This window comes from Callorhinus ursinus, unplaced genomic scaffold (genome assembly GCF_003265705.2).
Source record: "Callorhinus ursinus isolate GAN/ISIS: 27379988/994484 unplaced genomic scaffold, GSC_fseal_2.0 scaffold9, whole genome shotgun sequence".
Classification (NCBI taxonomy): Eukaryota; Metazoa; Chordata; class Mammalia; order Carnivora; family Otariidae; genus Callorhinus; species Callorhinus ursinus.
In genome coordinates, this window is record NW_027397071.1 from 962704 (window position 1) to 982088 (window position 19385).

General features: G+C 40.6%; 1 protein-coding gene and 1 long non-coding RNA gene across 8 annotated transcripts in view; one reads left to right on the top strand and one right to left on the bottom strand.

Moving 5' to 3' along the window:
* Positions 1-16549, bottom strand: part of LOC141373391 (uncharacterized) — an 80534-nt gene extending 63985 nt beyond the window's left edge. For 3 of the 5 annotated variants that reach the window (XR_012379297.1, XR_012379295.1, XR_012379293.1), the window contains exon 1: positions 16203-16549. This is a non-coding gene — a long non-coding RNA (uncharacterized lncRNA). The remainder of the gene's footprint in view (positions 1-16202) is intronic. The other 2 variants (XR_012379296.1, XR_012379294.1) reach the window with 1 other exon arrangement.
* The window catches only part of WARS2 (tryptophanyl tRNA synthetase 2, mitochondrial), a 97289-nt gene continuing 94428 nt past the window's right edge, over positions 16525-19385 (top strand). For 2 of the 3 annotated variants that reach the window (XM_025872543.2, XM_025872542.2), the window contains exon 1: positions 16525-16644. In XM_025872543.2, the coding sequence (XP_025728328.1) occupies positions 16555-16644 (90 nt within the window). In that variant the 5' untranslated portion in view covers positions 16525-16554. The remainder of the gene's footprint in view (positions 16645-19385) is intronic. The other variant, XM_073896056.1, reaches the window with a different exon arrangement.

Consider the following 19385-nt stretch of genomic DNA (forward strand, 5'->3'; position numbering starts at 1 on the left):
TTCCTTGGCAATTCGGGGTCTTTTCTGATTCCATACAAATTTTAGGATTGTTTGTTCCAGCACTTTGAAAAATGTCATTGAAATTTTGATCGGGATGGCATTGAAAGTATAGATTGCTCTGGGTAGCATAGACATTTTAACAATGTTTATTCTTCCGATCTATGAGCATGAAATGTTTTTCCATCTTTTTGTGTCTTCTTTGATTTCTTTCATGAGCATTCTGTTGTTCCTAGAGTATAGATCCTTTACCTCTTTGGTTGGGTTTATTCTGAGGTATCTTATGGTTTTTGGTGCTATTGTAAATGGAATCCTTTCTCTAATTTCTCTTTCTACAGTTGTATTGCAAATGACACTACAGATAAAAGGCTGGTATCCAAGATCTAGAAAAGACTTCTCAAACTCAACACCCAAAAAACAAATAAGCAAGGCAAAAAATAGGCAGAAGACACGAACAGATACTTCTCCAAAGAAGACATACAAATGGCTAACAGACACATGAAAAAATGTTCATCATCATTAGCCATCAGGGAAATTCAAATCAAAACCACATTGAGATACCACCTTACACTGGTTGGAATGGCAAAAATTGGCAAGGCAAGAAACAACAAATGTTGGAGAGGTTGTGGAGAAAGGGGAGCCCTCTTATGCTGTTGGTGCAAATGCAGGTTGGTATAACCACTTTGGAAAACAGTGTGGAGGTGCCTCAAAAAATTAAAATTAGAGCTACCCTATGACCCAGCAATTGTACTCCTGGGTATTTACCCCGAAGACACAGATGTAGGGAAAAGAAGGGCCATATGCACCCCAATGTTCATAGCAGCAACGTCCGCAATAGCTAAACTGTGGAAAGAGCTGAAATGCCCTTCAACAGATGAATGGATAAAGAAGATGTGGTCCATGTATACAAGGGAATATTACTCAGCCATCAGAAAGGATAAATACCCAACTTTTACATCAACATGGATGGGACTGGAGGAGATTATGCTAAGTGAAATAAGTCAAGCAGAGAAAGTCAATTATCATATGGTTTCACTTATTTGTGGAACATAAGGAATAACATGGAGGACATTAGGAGAAGGAAGGGAAAAATGAGGGGGGGGGAATTGGAGGGAGAGATGAACCATGAGAGACTATGGACTCTGAGAAAAAAACTGAGGGTTTTAGAGGGGATGGGGGTGGAGGGATAGGTTAGTCTGGTGATGGGTATTAAGGAGGGCACGTACTGCATGGAGCACTGGGTGTTATATGAAAACAATGAATCGTGGATCACTACATCAAAAACTAATGATGTATTGTATGGTGACTAACATAACATAATAAAATAAAATAAAATAAAAACAAGTTGGAGGCTAAATTAGGAGATAATTATCAAGATGTAAATACATGTAATCTCAGAATTAGCCATGCCACTTTTAGAAGTTTACCCTGCAGATATTAGATTTATTTTCTTATGTGCACAAGTACATATTTACAAAGGTGTTCACTGAAGTATTGTTTGCAATAGTAATGATGAAAAAACAATCCAAAAAGAGATTGTATAAACAAATAATGATATTTTCACTCAGTGGAAAACTATGAAGCTTGAAATTTTCTTTTAAACTGAGGTATAGATGTTTACTGATATGTAAAGATGTTTAAGACACAATAAGGGAAAAACATCAAGTTGTAGGACATGTACCAAAAGACAGCATGTGGTTGTTTGTGACATTTTTGTAATATGCATAGACTTCTTCAGGGGGGATGCAAAACCAATGGCTGAGGGTGTTTCTTTTGGCCGTGGAGACTTGGCGTGGGATATTGGAGAACAGAACATTTACTTTTGTTTTGTATTTTTCTTTACATTTTGATTTTTTTCCATTAGCATGTGCATGTATTCTTTTTAAAATGGTACTGGAACAAAAGTAGATATAGAGATCAATGGAACAGAACTGAGAGCTCAGAAATAAACACACACTTACATGGTCAATTAATCCACAACAAAGGAAGCAGGAATATACAGTGCCGAAAAGACAGTCTCTTCAACAAATGGTGCTGGGGAAACTGGACAGCTACATGCAAAAAATGAAACTGGACCACTTTCTCACAATATACACAAAAATAAACTCAAAATGAATTAAAGATCTAAATGTGAGACCTGAAGCCACAAAACTCATAGAAGAAAACATAGGCAGTAATTTCTTTGACATCAGGCATAGAAACAGCCATAGAAAAGCTAAGGCAAGGGAAACAAAAGCAAAATTAAGCTATTGGGACTACACCAAAACACAAAGCTTTTGCAAAGCGAAGGAAATGACCCACAAAACAAAAAGGGAACCTATTGAATGAGAAAAGATATTTGCAAATGATATATCAAATAAGGGGTTAATATCCAAAATATATAGAGAACTCATACAACTCAACACTAAAAAAAAACCCAAATAATCTGATTAAAATGGACAGAGGACCTGAATAGACACTTTCCCAAAGAAGACATCCAGATGGCCAACAGACACATGAAAAGATGCTCAACATCATCATCAGGGAAATGCAAACTAAAACCACAATAGTTTATCACCTCACACCTGTTAGAATGGCTAAGAACCAAAAATGCAAGAAATAACAAGTGTTGGTGAGGATGTGGAGAAAAAGGAACCCTCATGCACTGTTGGGTGGAAATGCAAACTGGTGCAGCTACTGTGGAAAACAGTATGGAGGGTCCTCAAAAAATTAAAAATATAAATACCATATGATCCAATAATTCCCAAAGAAAATGAAAACACTAACTCAAAAAGATATGTGCACCCCTATGTTTACTGCAGCATTATTTACAATAGCCAAGATACGGAAGCACCCAAATGTCCATCCATAGATGAATGGATAAGGAAGATGGGAGATATATATATATAATTGAATATTACAATATTACTCAGCTATAAAAAAGAATGAAATCTTGCCATTTGCTACAACATGGATGGGCCTAGAGAGTATGATGCTAAGTGAAATGAGTCAGTCAGAGAAAGAAAAATACCTATGATTTCACACATAGGTGGGATTTCATAAACAAAACAAATGAACAAAGTAAAAAGAGACAAATAAAAAATAGACTCTTAGAGGCACCTGGGTGGCTCAGATAGTTAAGCGTCTGCCTTCAGCTCAGGTCATGATCTCGGGGTTCTGGGATCAAGCCCTGCGGTGGGCTCCCTGCTCAGCGGGGAATCTGCTTCTCCTTCTTCCTCTGCCCCTCCCCCTGCTTGTGCTCTCTCTCTCTCTCTCTCTCTCTCTCTCTCTCTCTCTCAAATAAGTAAATAAAATCTTTTTAAAAAATAGACTCTTAAATACAGAGAACAAACTGGTGGTTGCCATAGGGGAGGTAGATGGGGGGATGGGTGAAGTAGGTAAAAGGGATAAAGAGTACAGTTATCTTGAGCACTGAGAAATGTATAGAATTGCTGAATCATTATATCGTACACCTGAAACTAATGTAACACTGTATGTGAATTATATTTCAATAAAAAAAGGAGCAGAAGAAAAAAATAGATAACTCACCTCTATAGTTCTTCTGGGAGAGAAAAGAAGAAAAACAAAGAAAAGAAAAAATTTAAAAAGTATTTTAAATAAGCAATTTCCATGTTCTTGGACATAACTCCTACTTACAATTCCCTGTTAAGTAAATCGTAATGCATTTGTTTCCCACTATCCCCTGAAAGTTTTCTTTTTTCTACATCCTTCCTTTTCAATAGTCATTCTACAGCATGGAAGAGAATGGTTGAGTTTTGCCTCAGGTATAGTGGAACCGGAAGGGAAAAGAAAAGCGAATTGGGTTTTGTCTGACGTAATTCATTGTGTTATAACAACACACCTAACTTCCCAGGCAGCACAGCAAGAACACTTAAGCAAAAAGGAAAAGAGCAAGAAATTTGAAGTGAGGCTCTTGGGATGGAGAAGTGCAGAACATCTGCCTCCTGGACCCTGATGCTAGCATTCCTAATTGTTACATGTTTACTTTCTAAATCCCGGAGACCAGGAAATAGCTTCCTCATACCGAGATTGTATTACAGTCGGAAAATGTGGATGCTTAGTTACTTTGTTATTGGGGAATACTTGACCAGTACTTATTTGAGAAAGATCAAGAATTACTAGAACCTACTAAACTAAGGAAGGCTTTATGAAATAATATGTGACCATCCCGGACCTATAAAATTTTCCCAGGCACACAGAGAGAAAAAGTATTGGCTAACCCTCACAGCTGGCCAAGAAGAAAATCAGACATTGGACGCATGGGATGGCAGGCCATCAGTACCGTAGTCTGAGAATTCACAGCCATATCTCAGAGTTGTCGCATATGATGGTTGGCCATGTCATTCCATAGTCCCGACATCTTCTAGAAGTACGGCATATGTTAATTAAAATAAAATGAATATTTAATTTCATTTTTAGAATATTTAGGAGTATTTTGCAATTCCCCTGGAAGACTGCAGGCTCCTTGGATTGTTGCAAAGCCAGGGCTAGGAATCTCTGCTGGAGAAGGCAAAACTGGCATTCACTGCTTCTGAGAAGTCTGGAATGGTATGAAATGGCACTAGGATGTGTCACTGTCACTTGTCTGATTTTAATTTTAAAAAAATCAATCAACAGTTGACTTCCTTAAGTAGGTACCGGAACGGTGTTATTGTTCCAAGGTTTCTGGATACTCTGCATCACCAATTCAGTGAGAGCAAGGCCCAAGTCCTCCCCTCACCATCCCTTAGCAATTCCAGCCGTGGAAAGCCATCTGGCCCCTGGCTAAGCCCAGGACAGCTGAATGCTCTGTGCAACAAGTCACCACTCCTCCGTACCATTCCTGAGTCCCATCCCGACACTGATGTCCACTTTGGTCTCCAAGTGACTGAGCGCAGGGGCAGTTTCTGCTGCAGTTGTGGGAAAGCAAAAACTAACATCTGCAACCCACTTCAGAGTTTTCAAAGCATTTTTCCCTTGCCTGTCCTGTGCTCTTTCTCCTACACAACCGCAAAGAAGAGGGCAACTCAAATATGGTTTCTGTTACGTACTCAGCCTGCATCCCTGCTCAGCCTGTCAAATCAGGCTGAGATGTCTTTGGTGAATATTTATTTGAGAATCGCCAGAACATTTTTTTTGCTTCGCAATTATCAATTAAAATGGAGAACCATTTTTCAGCCTTCCCAAATGAGTGTGGCTTCAGATGTTTCAAAATTTGCCTAAACTAGCACCTACATCGTATACTGTTCAATTCAATGAAGTGATTATTTATTAAGCACCCTCTGTGTGCGGGGGTGGGGGGGGAAGGGAGGATGTCCCACCTGTCAGTTGTCATCCCTACTGAGCTCTAAGTGTGTGTAGTTCGGGAATTTTCTTTTATGTCCAGTGTCTCAAGCAAGACCGGTTGCTGCTCTAGCAGGATCTGAGGGGTCCATGGAGCACGCAGACAGTCCAGAGATGGGATAGGGTGTGAAAGACCCTGTAAAATATGGGAGCACAGCGTGCCAACCAAGGGAGCACCGGGAGGGGTGCTAACCCCATCTTGGGAGAAGAACATGTCTCATGTGGCTTGAATATAGATAGCCATCACATCTTCACAGTATGTTAAGGAGAAACATACTGTTTGAATTATAGAAAGTGGTGTGAAAGCATCCTGTCTGGGGAAGGCAGATGAAAGCATGCATATTTACCCCTTGGCTTTGTCTGTGTTCGCCGTAAGCCCCTCCCTTATCTCATCCTGGCCTTGACTCCTCGTGAACCGCACAGGATATTGGCTCTAAATAGATTTCTGAGAAAGGTCTGAAAATGCTGTGTCATGCCAGGGCGTGGGACACAGTGAGTGAAGGGACCAGGGGCGGACACCAGAACTGGGGGAAAGGGCATCCACAGAACAGCTGGCTCTGTTTAGCAAAATAGACACGGCCAGGGACAGGCAAGCCCACAGGGCCCAAACCTTGGTAATGATTGACCACTCCACTGAGATGTTAGTTTTGGGATTCTCTATTTGCCGTCCCATCCCCACTGATGCTGTCCTCCAGGCAGGGTTAGCTGCCCCCTCTGGGCCTCCACCAAAGCCCTGACTCCCCCCTGGTGGCACTTGCTTTCTGTGGGGCAATACTCTGTTCACTTATCACCCCTACTGAGCTCTAAGTGTGTGTAGTTCAGGAATTTTCTTTTATGTCCAGTGTCTGCCATAATGCCTGGTTCAAAGTAACTCTCAGAAAATATTTGTTTCTATTTTTAAAATTAAAAAATACTGGAAATCCTCAAATTAAAGTAAAACATATGCACACACTTAGTCCCACTGCTTTTTAAAAAAAATTACATAAAGATGTAAATGTTCCCCTTTCATATCCTTCCTTTTTCCTTTGCTAAAAGGGATATAACAATATATACAGTAAATGCTGGCTAAGTGAATTAATACATCAGCAAACAAATGAAGAAGCCACGGGAAGGGATGTCAGAAGTCAAGTGAACAATCGGAAGGATCATCACCCCCACTGCAAGATTCTTAAATTCATCACATCTGCACAGTGCCTTCTGCCATGGTTCTGGGCAGTGGGACGTAGACACCTCTGCAGCCCATCATTCTGTCTACCATGGCAGAGAGATAGAAGAGCTAAGTACTTGCTGGTCCAGACTCTCCTTCTAAGGAACCGTTTGACCTCACTCACTTTCCTTCTTGGATCTTACCTTCCTTATCTGTAAACTGGGGAAACTCATTCAACAAATATGTTTACTAACCATCCACATTCTAAAATTTAGAGATGAATGAAACAGACAAAATTCTCTGCTCTTGTGTGCTTACATTCTAGAGGAGGAGCAAATAAATTAAGTAGAATATGTTAGATGGTGATAAGGGTTGAGGACTGGTGAGGAGACCAGTGTGTCCCAGGCAGAGCAAGGTAAAGGGGAGGCAGTGTGGGCAAGAGGCCAGAAAGGGAGGCTGGATTGGAGAACGCAGATCAAAGGGGCCTTACAGGTCCTAGTAAGGACTTGGGATTTTTCCCACATGACATGTAAAGCCACTGGAGGGTTTTGAGCAGAGGGGTGACTAGAATCTGACATACATTTTAATGGGTTGCTGTGGCTGCTAATTAAGAATAGACCTAAGGGTTTAAGGAAGGAAGCAGGCAGAGGTGTTCATACCTTATTCTCTTTAACTTCACCTTTCAGTATGCCTTATTCATGTGCATGCCATGCTTCCTTTGTAGTTATCCCTCCTGAGGGCACCCTGGTCCTCTTTCCAATTCAAAATTCCATTCAGTTCCTCCTTCCAGTGCTGCTCAGTCCTCACCTCAGAGCTGTAAGGGCGGGGAATTTGTTTTCCTTTGGCCTCATCTCCAGATGAGGGAACTGGGGCCCAGACCTGTAGGAAGCCTGTCTGAGGTCATACAAAGAGCAAGGAGTAGAGTCAGGACTGCCCCCAAAGTCTGATTCAAAGGAAATGAAAAGGCCTTCTTGATACAAAAACGTTTTCCCCAAAATGCTCTTGCTGCTTGCAGTTTTCCTCATTAAATTGTGATCTTGAAGAGTGCAGAGAGTATCTTATTCAGCTTTGTATACTTGGCACCTAGCATGGTGCCTGGTACATGATAGACCCCAATAAGTATTTGCTTATGTGTACGTAACAGAATGTCAAGCCCTCGAGAGTCTGTGTTTCTGTTAGGAGCAGCATATCTCCCCACCCCACTGCAGCCCACTGCCCCACGGTATCAAATGTCAGACAACTGGAAAGGTCTAAGAATCTATGAGAGCTAAACCCAGTGTTCTAGGAAACGAGGCCTTACTATTTTAACAAAAGGCGTGGCACCAGGATTGGAGTGGGATCTTTCTAATACAGCAAAAGGTCGGCGCTAGAGACCCCTTCTTTTTCCTTCCCTCTTTGATCTCCAAGCACTTCTAGGATAAGAAGAATAACCTAAGCTCTGAAGGGATGGTGTTCTTCAAGGAGAAAGCAGTCCTATTTCGTGTGAACTTCTGTGCCCTCGGCATGGAGGTCTTGCTCTTACTGAGGGGGTAACTGACAGTGACGAGGTAATTGCTAAGGGTAGCCAGGGCTGGTGGTGTAGGAGCTGTGCGTGTTGACTGGGAGACAGACCCTAAGAACTGCATCCTTGTTCTGTCAGTGACCCTGTGGACTCACACTGAGTCTTCTAGTTGCTAATATTTTTTTTTTTTAAATGGGGGACTTGAGTTCACACTACCATGTGCATGCTCTAGAACGGCACCTCCCCTGTTGTGTTTTAACAGGTTGACAAGAAATCTTCCCTGCAGTACTCAGATTCCCCCAGGTGGGATCCACATCTTTATCCTTCATGGATCCCAGTGCTTTAGACAGTCCCAGGTTAATAGTAGGGGGTCAATAAGCATGGGAAAGAAGAAGGAAGGAAGGAAGGATGGGAGGCAGGGGGGTGGAGAAAGAGTTAAGGATAGAATGCTGCCTTTCCAGGTCCTTCTCTCCAAATTTTCAGAGTGGGAACTAAGAAACTATAGTCAAGAAAAGAAGGTGATACACATGGTAACTGTAGGAAGTATCATATGTGGTGCCTATGGTGACACAAGATCACCTTTTTAGTGATTCAGTTTTATGGGCATGCAGTAAGCAGGCAGTAAACGATTTTTGAATGAGTAAATAGTGTGAACAGAGCAATGGCACTTTTGACCGGCAAACTTCAGAGTTAACTGAACCCTTCTCCTCCAGTTCTTGCTCTACCTCCAGGCTCTCTCCCCAGGCACTAGCTGCCAAACTGCCCCCCACCCCAGAGATGCAGGTACTATTAGAAGATGCATTATTCCACGTTTCCTTTTAATTTACTATCTAATGGTTTCCTCACTAACAATCCGCTCTTCAAGTTAGTCACGTTTCAGTTCAATACCTCCAACACCAGGTTCTCCAAGACAGTTTCTGGGTCTTCCACACATGAACAGTGCGGAATAATAATTAATAGTTATAATAATTATTATTAGTAGCATAATGATTAGTTATTTAATTAATAGTTAGGGTATCATTGAGGTCCCGGCTGGATCATCTATCAAAACGGGAGCATGTTTCATCCTATCAGCCAAAGTACCAGGAGATCCTTGGTTAAAAACGAGGCCCCTGCATGAGCATAAGCTTATTAAGGGCTGGAAGGAGACTTGAGAATCAGCTGGTTCAACCGCTCCCATCTTTTTTTCACATAAAAAGCAGGCTGAGAGGTTAAGCACTTTCCAGTGTCACTTTGCTAGTTATAGCAGAGTCAGAACTGGGCATAAAATCCAGTATTCTTTTCAGTACACCCATTCATTGTCTACTGGAATACAATTTCTTCTCGCTTTTTTCCCAGTGCTTTAACCCTCCTGATGGAAGTTCATCTTCTTAGATGCAAAACCGATACGGACAGATCCTTAAGAAGAGATACTGGCAAACAGCTTGATGATAAATACGGAGATGATGCAAGCATGAGGGCTGAATCCAAAAATAAATCATATCTTCACATAGTGTTTACAGAAATTGTGTTTTGAATAATTTCCATAGAAATTATTTTACCCACCACAGGAATGTTTCTCCCTCCCACAGGGATTCGACCGAACAGAAAGAGAAGAGGAATGGAGGAAAAGCAGTAATTTAGATTTATATATAAAACATTAGTTGGAACCTAAGTAATAACCCTCAACTAATCAGAATATTTTATGCATTCTGCTTTTTAGTGGAAAGAGCAAACCACAAGAAAGCAGGCATATATCAGAGATTTTTAAAAATGCTTCCAGGGCTTATTTTAGGCTTTAAATTTTTTCCCCCAATTCCCTGCGCTGTCTTTAAAATATCCCACTGCACATCTCCCTCTTCCTCCTCACATGTGTTTATTTGTCCATTTAATCAATCGGCCAACATTTATTGAGGCCTCCTCTGATGTCCCAAGTAGTCTGCTAGGTCAGAGATGAAAACATAGTCTTGCCTTCAAACGCAATGCCTGGCTAGAAAGCTTTCCTAGTAAGATTTAGATTTTTATCATTTTTTCAGAGTTGGATTTCTAGTTCTGTAGATGGATAGTAGCTCTGTACTGAATATTTCCATTTGGCCTTCCAGATCCCCTGCCACCGTTTTGTAGCCTGTTCTGGGCTTGTGGGAGATGTGGGGTGAGGGAGAAGGACTGACCTTTATGGACCAGATAAATCATGTTCCTTTGTCCTGAGGTTCAGCGAATGGGAGGAACCAAAAGATCAGATCAGGGGATGGGAGAGGAGGGAGGCAGGGCTATTGCCCCTATGCCATCACCCCATTCACCACATTCCCCACACCTTCCAGGCTGTGGGTGGATACTGGCTACCTTCCTCCCCTAAGATCACAGCACCTGCTGGATAACCCTCTCCTCCAACTCTTGGGTTAGCAGCTGTCACATAAATCACTGTGACTGCCAATTACAAAATTATGAGTATACTTCTGAGAAATAACAAAAACAAGATGACTGGGAACTAAGTGAACTGCCACCTAAAGCAGCTAGGAAGAATAATGGGTCAGGATGTTCTACTTGCTTACCCTCTGAAAAGCTGTGTGGAGGGGCGCCTGGGTGTCTCAGTCACTCAAGCATCCAACTCCTAACTTCGGCTCAGGGGATCACCTCAAGAACTGTGAGATCAAGCCCCATGTTGGGCTCCACACTGAGCATGAAGCCTGCTTGATTCTCTCTCCCTGTCCCTCTGCCCCCCCCCGCACTCGTGCATGCTCTCAAAAAAAAAGATGTGTGGAGAGCCATTTCGTGGTCACAGTTAGGTGAGAAAAGTTTCATATTCTGTTTTTCATAAACCTAACCCGGCTGTGACAGGATGACAAGTAGGGCCCATTTTATTTGATGGAGAGTAACTGCCTGGAGCGGTCTTGGGAAAATTTTGAGGCCCCTTCTCAATATCTGCATGTCAATATCTGCCATGGACATGGGGTCAGGGGATGTGCTCTGAAATGTGGATCCTGACTGTTAATACCTATGTCTCCAACTCTAAATGAATCTGAGAGAAAACAGAAACTAGTTCCTAGAACCACAAGAGTTACAATGTATCTCCTCTGGCCCTTCTATTTTAATTTTTTTGAGTATAGTTGACATACAACGCTATATGGGTTTCAGGTGGACAACAGTGATTGAACTTCTCTATATACTATGTTATGCTCATCACAAGTTTAGCTACCATCTGTAAGCACACAACATTATTACAGTATCAATCATTATATTCCCTATGCTGTGCTTTTAGTTCCTTGACTCATTCATGCTATAACTGGAAGCCTAGATCTCCCACTCCCATTTACCCATTTTGCCCATCCCCCAACCCTTTTCCCCTCTGGCAACCATCAGTTTGTTATCTGTATTTATAGGTCTGATTCTGCTTTTTGTTTATTCATTTGTTTATTTAGATTCTACACAAGTGAAATCATATGGTGTTTGTCTTTCTGTCTGACTCACTTCACTTAGCGTAATACCTTCTTAGGTCCAACCATGCTGTCTCAAACGGCAAAATCTCGTCCTTTTTATGGCTGCATAATATTCCTGTGTGTCTGTGTGTGTTTGTGTGTGTGACACCTTCCTTATCCACTTGTCTATCGGGTGACACTTAGGTTGCTTCCATATCTTGACTATTATAAATAATACTACAATAAACATAGGGGTACAGATGATCTTTTCAAATTAGTGTTTTCATTTTCTTTGTAGCCCTCCTATTTTTACTCACTTTCAGATATGAAAAAAGGGCACATGAAGGTTAAATGGTTCACTGAGATCAGTAATGTGGCCAGCATACAAATTTTCTCTGAGTTCATGCTCACTTCTACTTATTAAGGACAAAAAGTGAAGAAATCACAGATGACTGCAACTGTCGGTTTTGGAAAAGTCCAACAGAATCTAACTGGTTAGGATGATATTTGACTGAGACAATGAGGTTAACACTCTCTCGTTTCAGAGAGATCAATATTTTCATGTTGTTTTTTAAGAAAGATCAAAATCTAAGCATTGTGTCTCACTTCCAGTTGTTCCTAGCATCACACCACAGAGACAGAGTGTGGGAAGGGAGTTTGATTACATAGACAACATAGAAAGGAACCTATTTGGAAGACACTCCAAGAAACTTTGTTGAGACTTAGTTCTTTTTGTAAAACATAAACTCAGAAGTGGAAAGCCTGTTCACCCACTATGAAGTAGCTGGAAGCAAAGGGTGGTGATTTAAAAACAGAATGAGTGTGCAGGTAACATGTAGATTTTGTCTTCAGGGCCATACCTTCTGGAACAGATACGGCATGCAAAGAGAGACAACAAGTAAAATGTTCTTCCAAAACTTTAATTTGCTAATTTCTAAGCTCCATTTCTTCCATGGAACATGTGTCCTAAGACTGAGGGTGAACGATGGGGATAGAAAATACTGAAAGTAGTCTCCTACATTTCTAGAAAATTATTTCCCCCATTCTGGATCCATACTTACAGGAGCAATTCTCGATCTTCTTTGAAGACCTGTACTCTGATGTTGAAACAGGAGTAAAAAAAAAAAAAAGTATAGAGAGGAAGATTAAATATGAACAGGAGTTCCTGGGCCTGCACCATCCCCATATAATCAATCCTCTTCCTGGTACCCCACGCTAAGGACTCTACAAGTAATGGAGTCACTTCTCTGAAGAGCAACGCATGCAAATTATACCCTTACGTAGGCTCTCTCTCCACCATCCTCACCTTCTCCCACCCCCAACTGTGAAGTGGGAAAGACAGTCCTTAAGGTAAAAAGTCGAATTTGGAAGAAACTATGGCCTTGGCCCCTAATTTTAAGGAAAAGATGCTCTGAGAAAAATTGTTTTGCTAGCCACAACAGGCAGCCTGTCCTTTAATTTTGCTAGATGGCAGCTTCCAGGAAAAAAATGATAGCAATGCCTCCCTTACACCCCTAAGCACCTCTCCCAAAGACCAGATAGGCCTCCTGCTTATTATTCTCACACAAAGAAGATGGTATAATATGCACTTCCCCAAAAACTACTAGGGAAAGACAGCACCTTTTAATGTTAGGGGTGGAGAGATGAGTACATCAACCCTTTAAAAATCATTTAGTCGCCTTGACTTGGAAGCATGACACAAATATGTGCCTTTAGGTGAAACCTTGCCCTTGAATCAGCCCTAGCCTTACCTACTTCACTTTATAGTGGTGTCACTTAATGTAGAGCCTTTGTCTGGAGATTATAATTCTTTCTAACCTGCTCTTATTCATTCCGTGATTTTTGTCAAAGTACTTAGTATCTTTGGATGACTTTCATTGCTTTATGAAACGAGGGGCAGAACTAGAATTAAGCCAAAGGTGGGGGAGGAGAAAGAAATAATCTCCCAGTTATTATTATGGTTTCCTGCATACTTTAATGACACTCAGAAGTGATCTCACTCAAGGGTGGACTCTTGTCTCACTTTGATTTAGGACCTTAGAATTGAGTCCAGCATAACATAGCATGGCTCTATCCCAAATTACGAAGAGAAAGGTCTACCTCCACTATGGAATCTCCTCCTCTATATTTGAAAAACATATTCAATATAGAGGAAAGGTCAGAGGTGAATGGGTTGTGCTTTAAGTAGTTTTGAACATAGATGCCATCTAGTCTTTGCAGTCTGCAAAATTCTTCCTTAAGTGAATAAATGTGTAGGGCAACTCTCCATTACCTTGATCAGCATCTAATACCAACCCGACACTTAGAATTAAATTAGAGAAACAAAATTAGATACTTTGAGACTTGAGGGCTGATTATACTACTAGAGCTAAGAGTGGATTTAAACTCTTTCCTTATCCCATTTAAATCTAACTAGATATAAACTCTCCATTACCAAGGAATAAAGGTGTGTCTGCAGAGGTGGAGGTTCCCCTTGATGTTCCTGGACAAGGAAACCTAATCCTTTCTTCTGACACACATGGTTGCAATAGAAAGCGTTCCCCAACTGCCAGTCTGGTTTTAATCTATTGTTTCAAGCAAGATGGGATTTGCAGGGAATGTTAAGGAAAGAGCAAAATTACCAGAACTTACTATAAAATAAAAGCGTTGATGAGAAATCAAATTTTAAACAAGTTTTCAAAATTGTAAGCACGAACATCTGTAGACATACAGTGCATGCCATAAGTATAGTACTATACAGGTTTTTAAATTGTATCTAAAGTCTGCTTTAAGTACAACATTTATATCTCATTTTACTAAAGTTCGTTGGCTTACCAAATAATAGCAGTGGTGAAATACTGCCAATAAATACAGTGATACTTCACATAAAAACACTTGGAAATGAAATATTCCACAAGTGAACTTCTCATGTAACCAAACTATTCCTGCATTATGCAAACTTTTAAAATGTTAATCACTTTGTATGCAAACATTTCAAAAGTGTATTATACAATTTTTCATTAAAAGATACCCTGAATAACACATTTCTCCTGAAGATTCAGGATTAACATTTAAAAAAATACTCATTAAAATATGCTGATTGTAATGCACTTCTTAGAAGAGCAGAAGATGGTGAGTTTACACAATGGTGAGCTTTTTCATGATACTTTCCTAATGCCAAAAGGTTTCAGAATGCCATTGTAAAAAAGGACAAAGGCAGACGAAACTAGCTTGCTTTAAATAAGTCTAGCGTCTTTTCGGTCGGCTTTCTCCTGGATGTTAAAAACATACCAACTCTGACAATTAGTTACATACTTTGTCAAAATAAAATTTAGATTTAAAAGATGTGCTCGCTCTGTGGAAAGTACTATATTAGGTGCTGGGAGAAATATAAGAAATACAAAATAGTCCTTGTCCAAGGAGCAACCTGGCTGGCTGAGTGATGCTCAACAGTCATCAGGTCACCACTGCGATGGGAAACAATTTCTTACTTCTAACTTTGAAAATAATGTACTTCAAAAAATACAGATATTGAAGTTGTTCCACTTGTGCTCGGATATACCTTCTTCAGTGGGAGTATGCCTTGGAAATATCTCCCATGGAAATATTATCAGTCATCTGAGTCACTGTAGATAAGAGACTAAAATTACTGCTTGAGGAAATAAAGTAGGCAGGCCTGTGACAGCTTTCTGCTGTAACCCTCCTTTTATTGCTAGGTTTTATCTTATAATCCAGATGGCTGAGCATGTCGGAAGTGTAACCTTACTAATTCCTAGGGTCATTTAATTTAATTAATAATATATCTGTAAAAAACTGTATTTTAATGCTTTGCTGTATGTATGAGTACAAAACATTTAGGCATGTTTACAAGGGACACTGTGCATTTTTATAATGATCAATTATCACTTCCACTGGCAAGGCCTCTTAGCTGGATTTCAGTAAAGACCACATTTTTGGGGTTCAAAATATCTTTGGACTACTTCTTTTAATTTCCATCATCTGACCATTTCTATTCCATAGATTCTACCTAGTGGTCTCAAAGAGTTCCTTACTTTCAATTACCATGCGTTTTGTAATTTGGATCTCTCTCCTGGGCTCCAGACCTACTTAATGGTCATCACATTTGGAACTACAGCACACACCTCAAACTTACGAGACAAAACCAAACTCAACTGATTTGTTGAAGAGTAACAGTTGATTTTCTCAGGTTTTTTTTTTTGTTTTGTTTTGGCCTTCATCCTTCTAATTCCTTCCGTTTATTTCTACATTACACCAATTGCGCTTTAATTTCACCAGTACAAAAAACCCACTCTTAAGCGATTTTAATGTATGGTTTTAATTCACAAACTCTGTCTTAACCTGTTAGGATTTCAGTTGCTTTAAGAGTATCTCTACCTTTCCCTGTGGAAATGTGGTTAATTTTCAGTATTTGTTCAATGGATAAACAAAAGAAAACACATAAAGAATTCTGACTAATCTCTTCCTGTAGTATGTTTACTGATAGGTTCCTTTCTGTCTGGGAGCTTTCTGAGCGCAGTAGCAGAAGCAGGAGTAGTGTTAATTCTTCTCATAATTTAACCCAAAATGCAAACAATTTCTTCTATCAAGTATCACCTTCTGAAGCCTGCCTTGGACCAGGCTTAAGCGCCACAATCTTAACCAGCACTCTTCCCCAATCTTGGGGTTTGCTTCTATAACGCCTAAAACAGTGCATTATTTATTTGCCTGCTACACACTAGGCCGTATAAGATAGGTGTCTTTGCACCTTCAGCACCTAGCAGATGGTAGGGTTTAACAAACCTAGATCGATTGTAGATCGAATGAATTAATAAGGCCACGTAAGTCTCAAAGGACCACTTACTGCGCTCTAACAGGACTGGGTAGGCCCCATTCCTAGAGACTTCTTAAAAGCTGCCTCTGGATGGCTAGAATCCGAAAGACAATTTACTTGACTTTCTTCCGGTCTAAAACGCTGCTACCAATATCGCCGAAAGAGATTCTCCCACCCGGAAGCCTCCGCAAAAACTAGGTGTCCAAGCCCCACCCCGTTCCTGTCCCCACCTGCTCTGCAAAGACTGGACTCCCGCACGCAGCTGCACAGAGGCAGACCCGGAAGACAGGGGCGCTTACGCAGCAAGCAAAACCGCTGCGACTCAGGGACTGGCTCTCTGGGCAGACGTCACTCAAGTCAATTCGGCTCCGCCTCTCTCAAGATGGCGATGCGCTCAATGCGGAAGGCGCGTGGGTGCTGGAGCTTCATCCGGGCACTTCATAAAGGACCCGAAGCTGCTCAGACTCCCCAGGTAACCATAGTTGGCCTTTCTCCCGCCGGCTTCGCATCCCGCTAGGTCCTTCTCGTCTCCCCTCCCTCGACTGGTTTCTCTCCTCCCGTTTTCTCTAGAGAATACCGAGTCGTTTCTCTCCTAAGGTCTCCTAAGACTGCCTCCCTACTCGGAACGTGGCGACGTTGCAAGGACGCGCGATGATGTCACGCGCCGTGGTGGGAGGAGCGCGCCTCCGCTTGCCCACTTGGCCTCTGCTTCTTTCCCTGAGAGCGGGACACCGCCGCTGTTGCCAGGCAACGCGGGAAGCCAAGTCGGGTGTGAAGTTATCCCATCAGAGAGGGCCGGTCTTTCCCGGGCTGCCCGCCTTCTCGTGGTCCCATAACTATTTCACCCTCCTTTCTGAGGGGCCAGCGGAGAAATTAGAGAGGTCTTGTGAGGAATTGGACGATTTAAGTCCGAGCAGCCACTTGACCTCCTCATTCTGTCAGGGCGGCACTTCTGTGTCAAGTGCAGTGAGTCTTACACTCTGGTTCCTCATTCCCCAAAGTAGACCTGCACAGACCTCCCTCTGTGAGGGAATTGCAGCAAGTTGCCAAAATGCGTCGTCCTGTCCTGCGCCTGGCAGCACTTGCTGTCACCGTTACCGTGTCGTGCCGAGGGCTTGGACACCGGCTTCAACCCACCCCGTCAGTATTTAGAATTTTACCCCCATGGTAAAAATACCGCCTTTCAGTCATTTAGATATTTACTTAACTCATTCAGACATTTACTGAATGTCTTCCAAGTGCGATCTTGGTGGTAGGCACTTTGTTGTACTTCTCTTGGGACATATCTTCAGGGAATTACGAAGAAACTTAAGATTCTGTGATTACTAGGTGATTTCTTGGCATCCTTGCATATTCGTGGTCAAAATGCATAGGTGTGAGGATTTTGTGTGGTAACTGGTATATTGGAAAGAGCACTAGACTTGAAATTAGGAAATCAAAGGTCAAGAGATTTGTCTGACACTTGCTAACTGTGTGACATGGCAAGTCAGTCTCACCGGATTTATTTTCTTTAGCGAAATGGATGGAGGAGGGGTGGGATTGCTTGACCCATTAATGTTCCTTCAAGCTTTCGAAAATCTGTGGCTCCATGATTATGAAGCCAAAGTAAAGCAATAAGATTAATTGTGAAAACCAAGATTTGAGTTTATCTTGTTTTTCCTGTCATCTCATAAATGACTTAATGTTCTGTACTTAAGTTTTCCTCATTGATATGGGCCTCACAAGATTCATTTAAGGGTAAAGGAAATACCAGAGAGCTCTTTGTCAACAAAACAGCTACTTAAATGTTATTTTAAATTTCAGGCATCAATGTTAGGTAAGAGTTGATTCGAAATTAGATAAATCCATTCACTACTTCCTCTTTTTGAAGTTTGAAGGTTTGATTCTGCACAACCAGAATTGGCTGTTTACTATTTTATAGCTAGCTAATAGCATATTAAAACCTGTGGTACCAAAGTAACTAAACCTTAGATCCAAACTTCCTCTCTTTCCAAACCTAAGAGGTGAGGATGTCATGAGAAATAGAAAAATCAAAGAGAAAAGGAAAATAAGCTAGAGCCTACTAATGATTACCCAGGGAATTTTAGGGCACTAAATTATTATAAATGCTAAGAAAAAATATCTTAAAACTCTGGTGTTGTTTCAGTGGAATTAATGAATATGGTTATCTTAAGGTTAATCAACTGCTAATCTAGACAGTTTCTGCTAATGTAGAATTTCCAGAACAGATTAGTGTTTCCAAAACTTTAATTTATCTTTGAGTAGAATAGAAATTAAATAAAAGTGAGAGCATTTCTTTTAAAGTATAAATCTACATGTAATTTTCAGTCATTAAATATGATGGTTTGAAAGACAAATACAGTCTTTTGAAAGACCAACTGAGAAAAGATACAGAATTGTTTTCATAGTGTAATTATAATATTGTTTGTAAATAAATATTTACATAAATATATGCACACAAAAAAAGGCTGGAAGGAAACAACCAGCCTTAACTTTTTTTGTTTTGCTTTGGTCTTCCTGAATAGTGGATTAAAAGTCACTTAAGTTTTCTTCTTTAAGCTTTCTGTATTTTCCACATGTTCAAAATTGAAGATATATCACTTTTAGACCCAGAATAAAGTGTTAAAGCATAAATCTCCATATAAATGCATAGTCATTAATAGCATCTGTGATATTTTGATCTCTAAAGACCTAAAAAGATACTTGTCCCACAGTGCTATTATTAAAATGGCCTTAGAAAAGGACTAGAAATTTATGGGTACTTTTCCTGTATGTATTTTCTTTTTCTCTTGAAAAGCTTCCTTTGAAGTCAAAGCGATTTTTGTGAACAGATGCAGAAATATGTGAAGGAAAAATTGGATTCTTAAACCAGATGCATTAGACGTTTTTATGATACCTCATAACCTTTGTAGAAAACAAAAATTATTTTGCAAGAGTATAGTCTAACAGAAAATATAATTTTATCATATGGATGATTCTATCAAAAACTAAGAAATAGACAAGTTGCTTGTTGCTAGTTTGGTTACACAGTTACTCCTTGAGGTGAGAGGCAAAAGTGGGTGGGCCAAAGCAGTGCTGTGTTGGAAACTATGACTGATAAAGTATTATGATTCCTAGGTTATTTTAATGTTTTCTTTAAAAAAAAATCTTGAGTAATAAGGTTGGCATTGAGGACGTTTAGTTATCTCAAAGGCAGGCTTTTGCCCCTCAAGG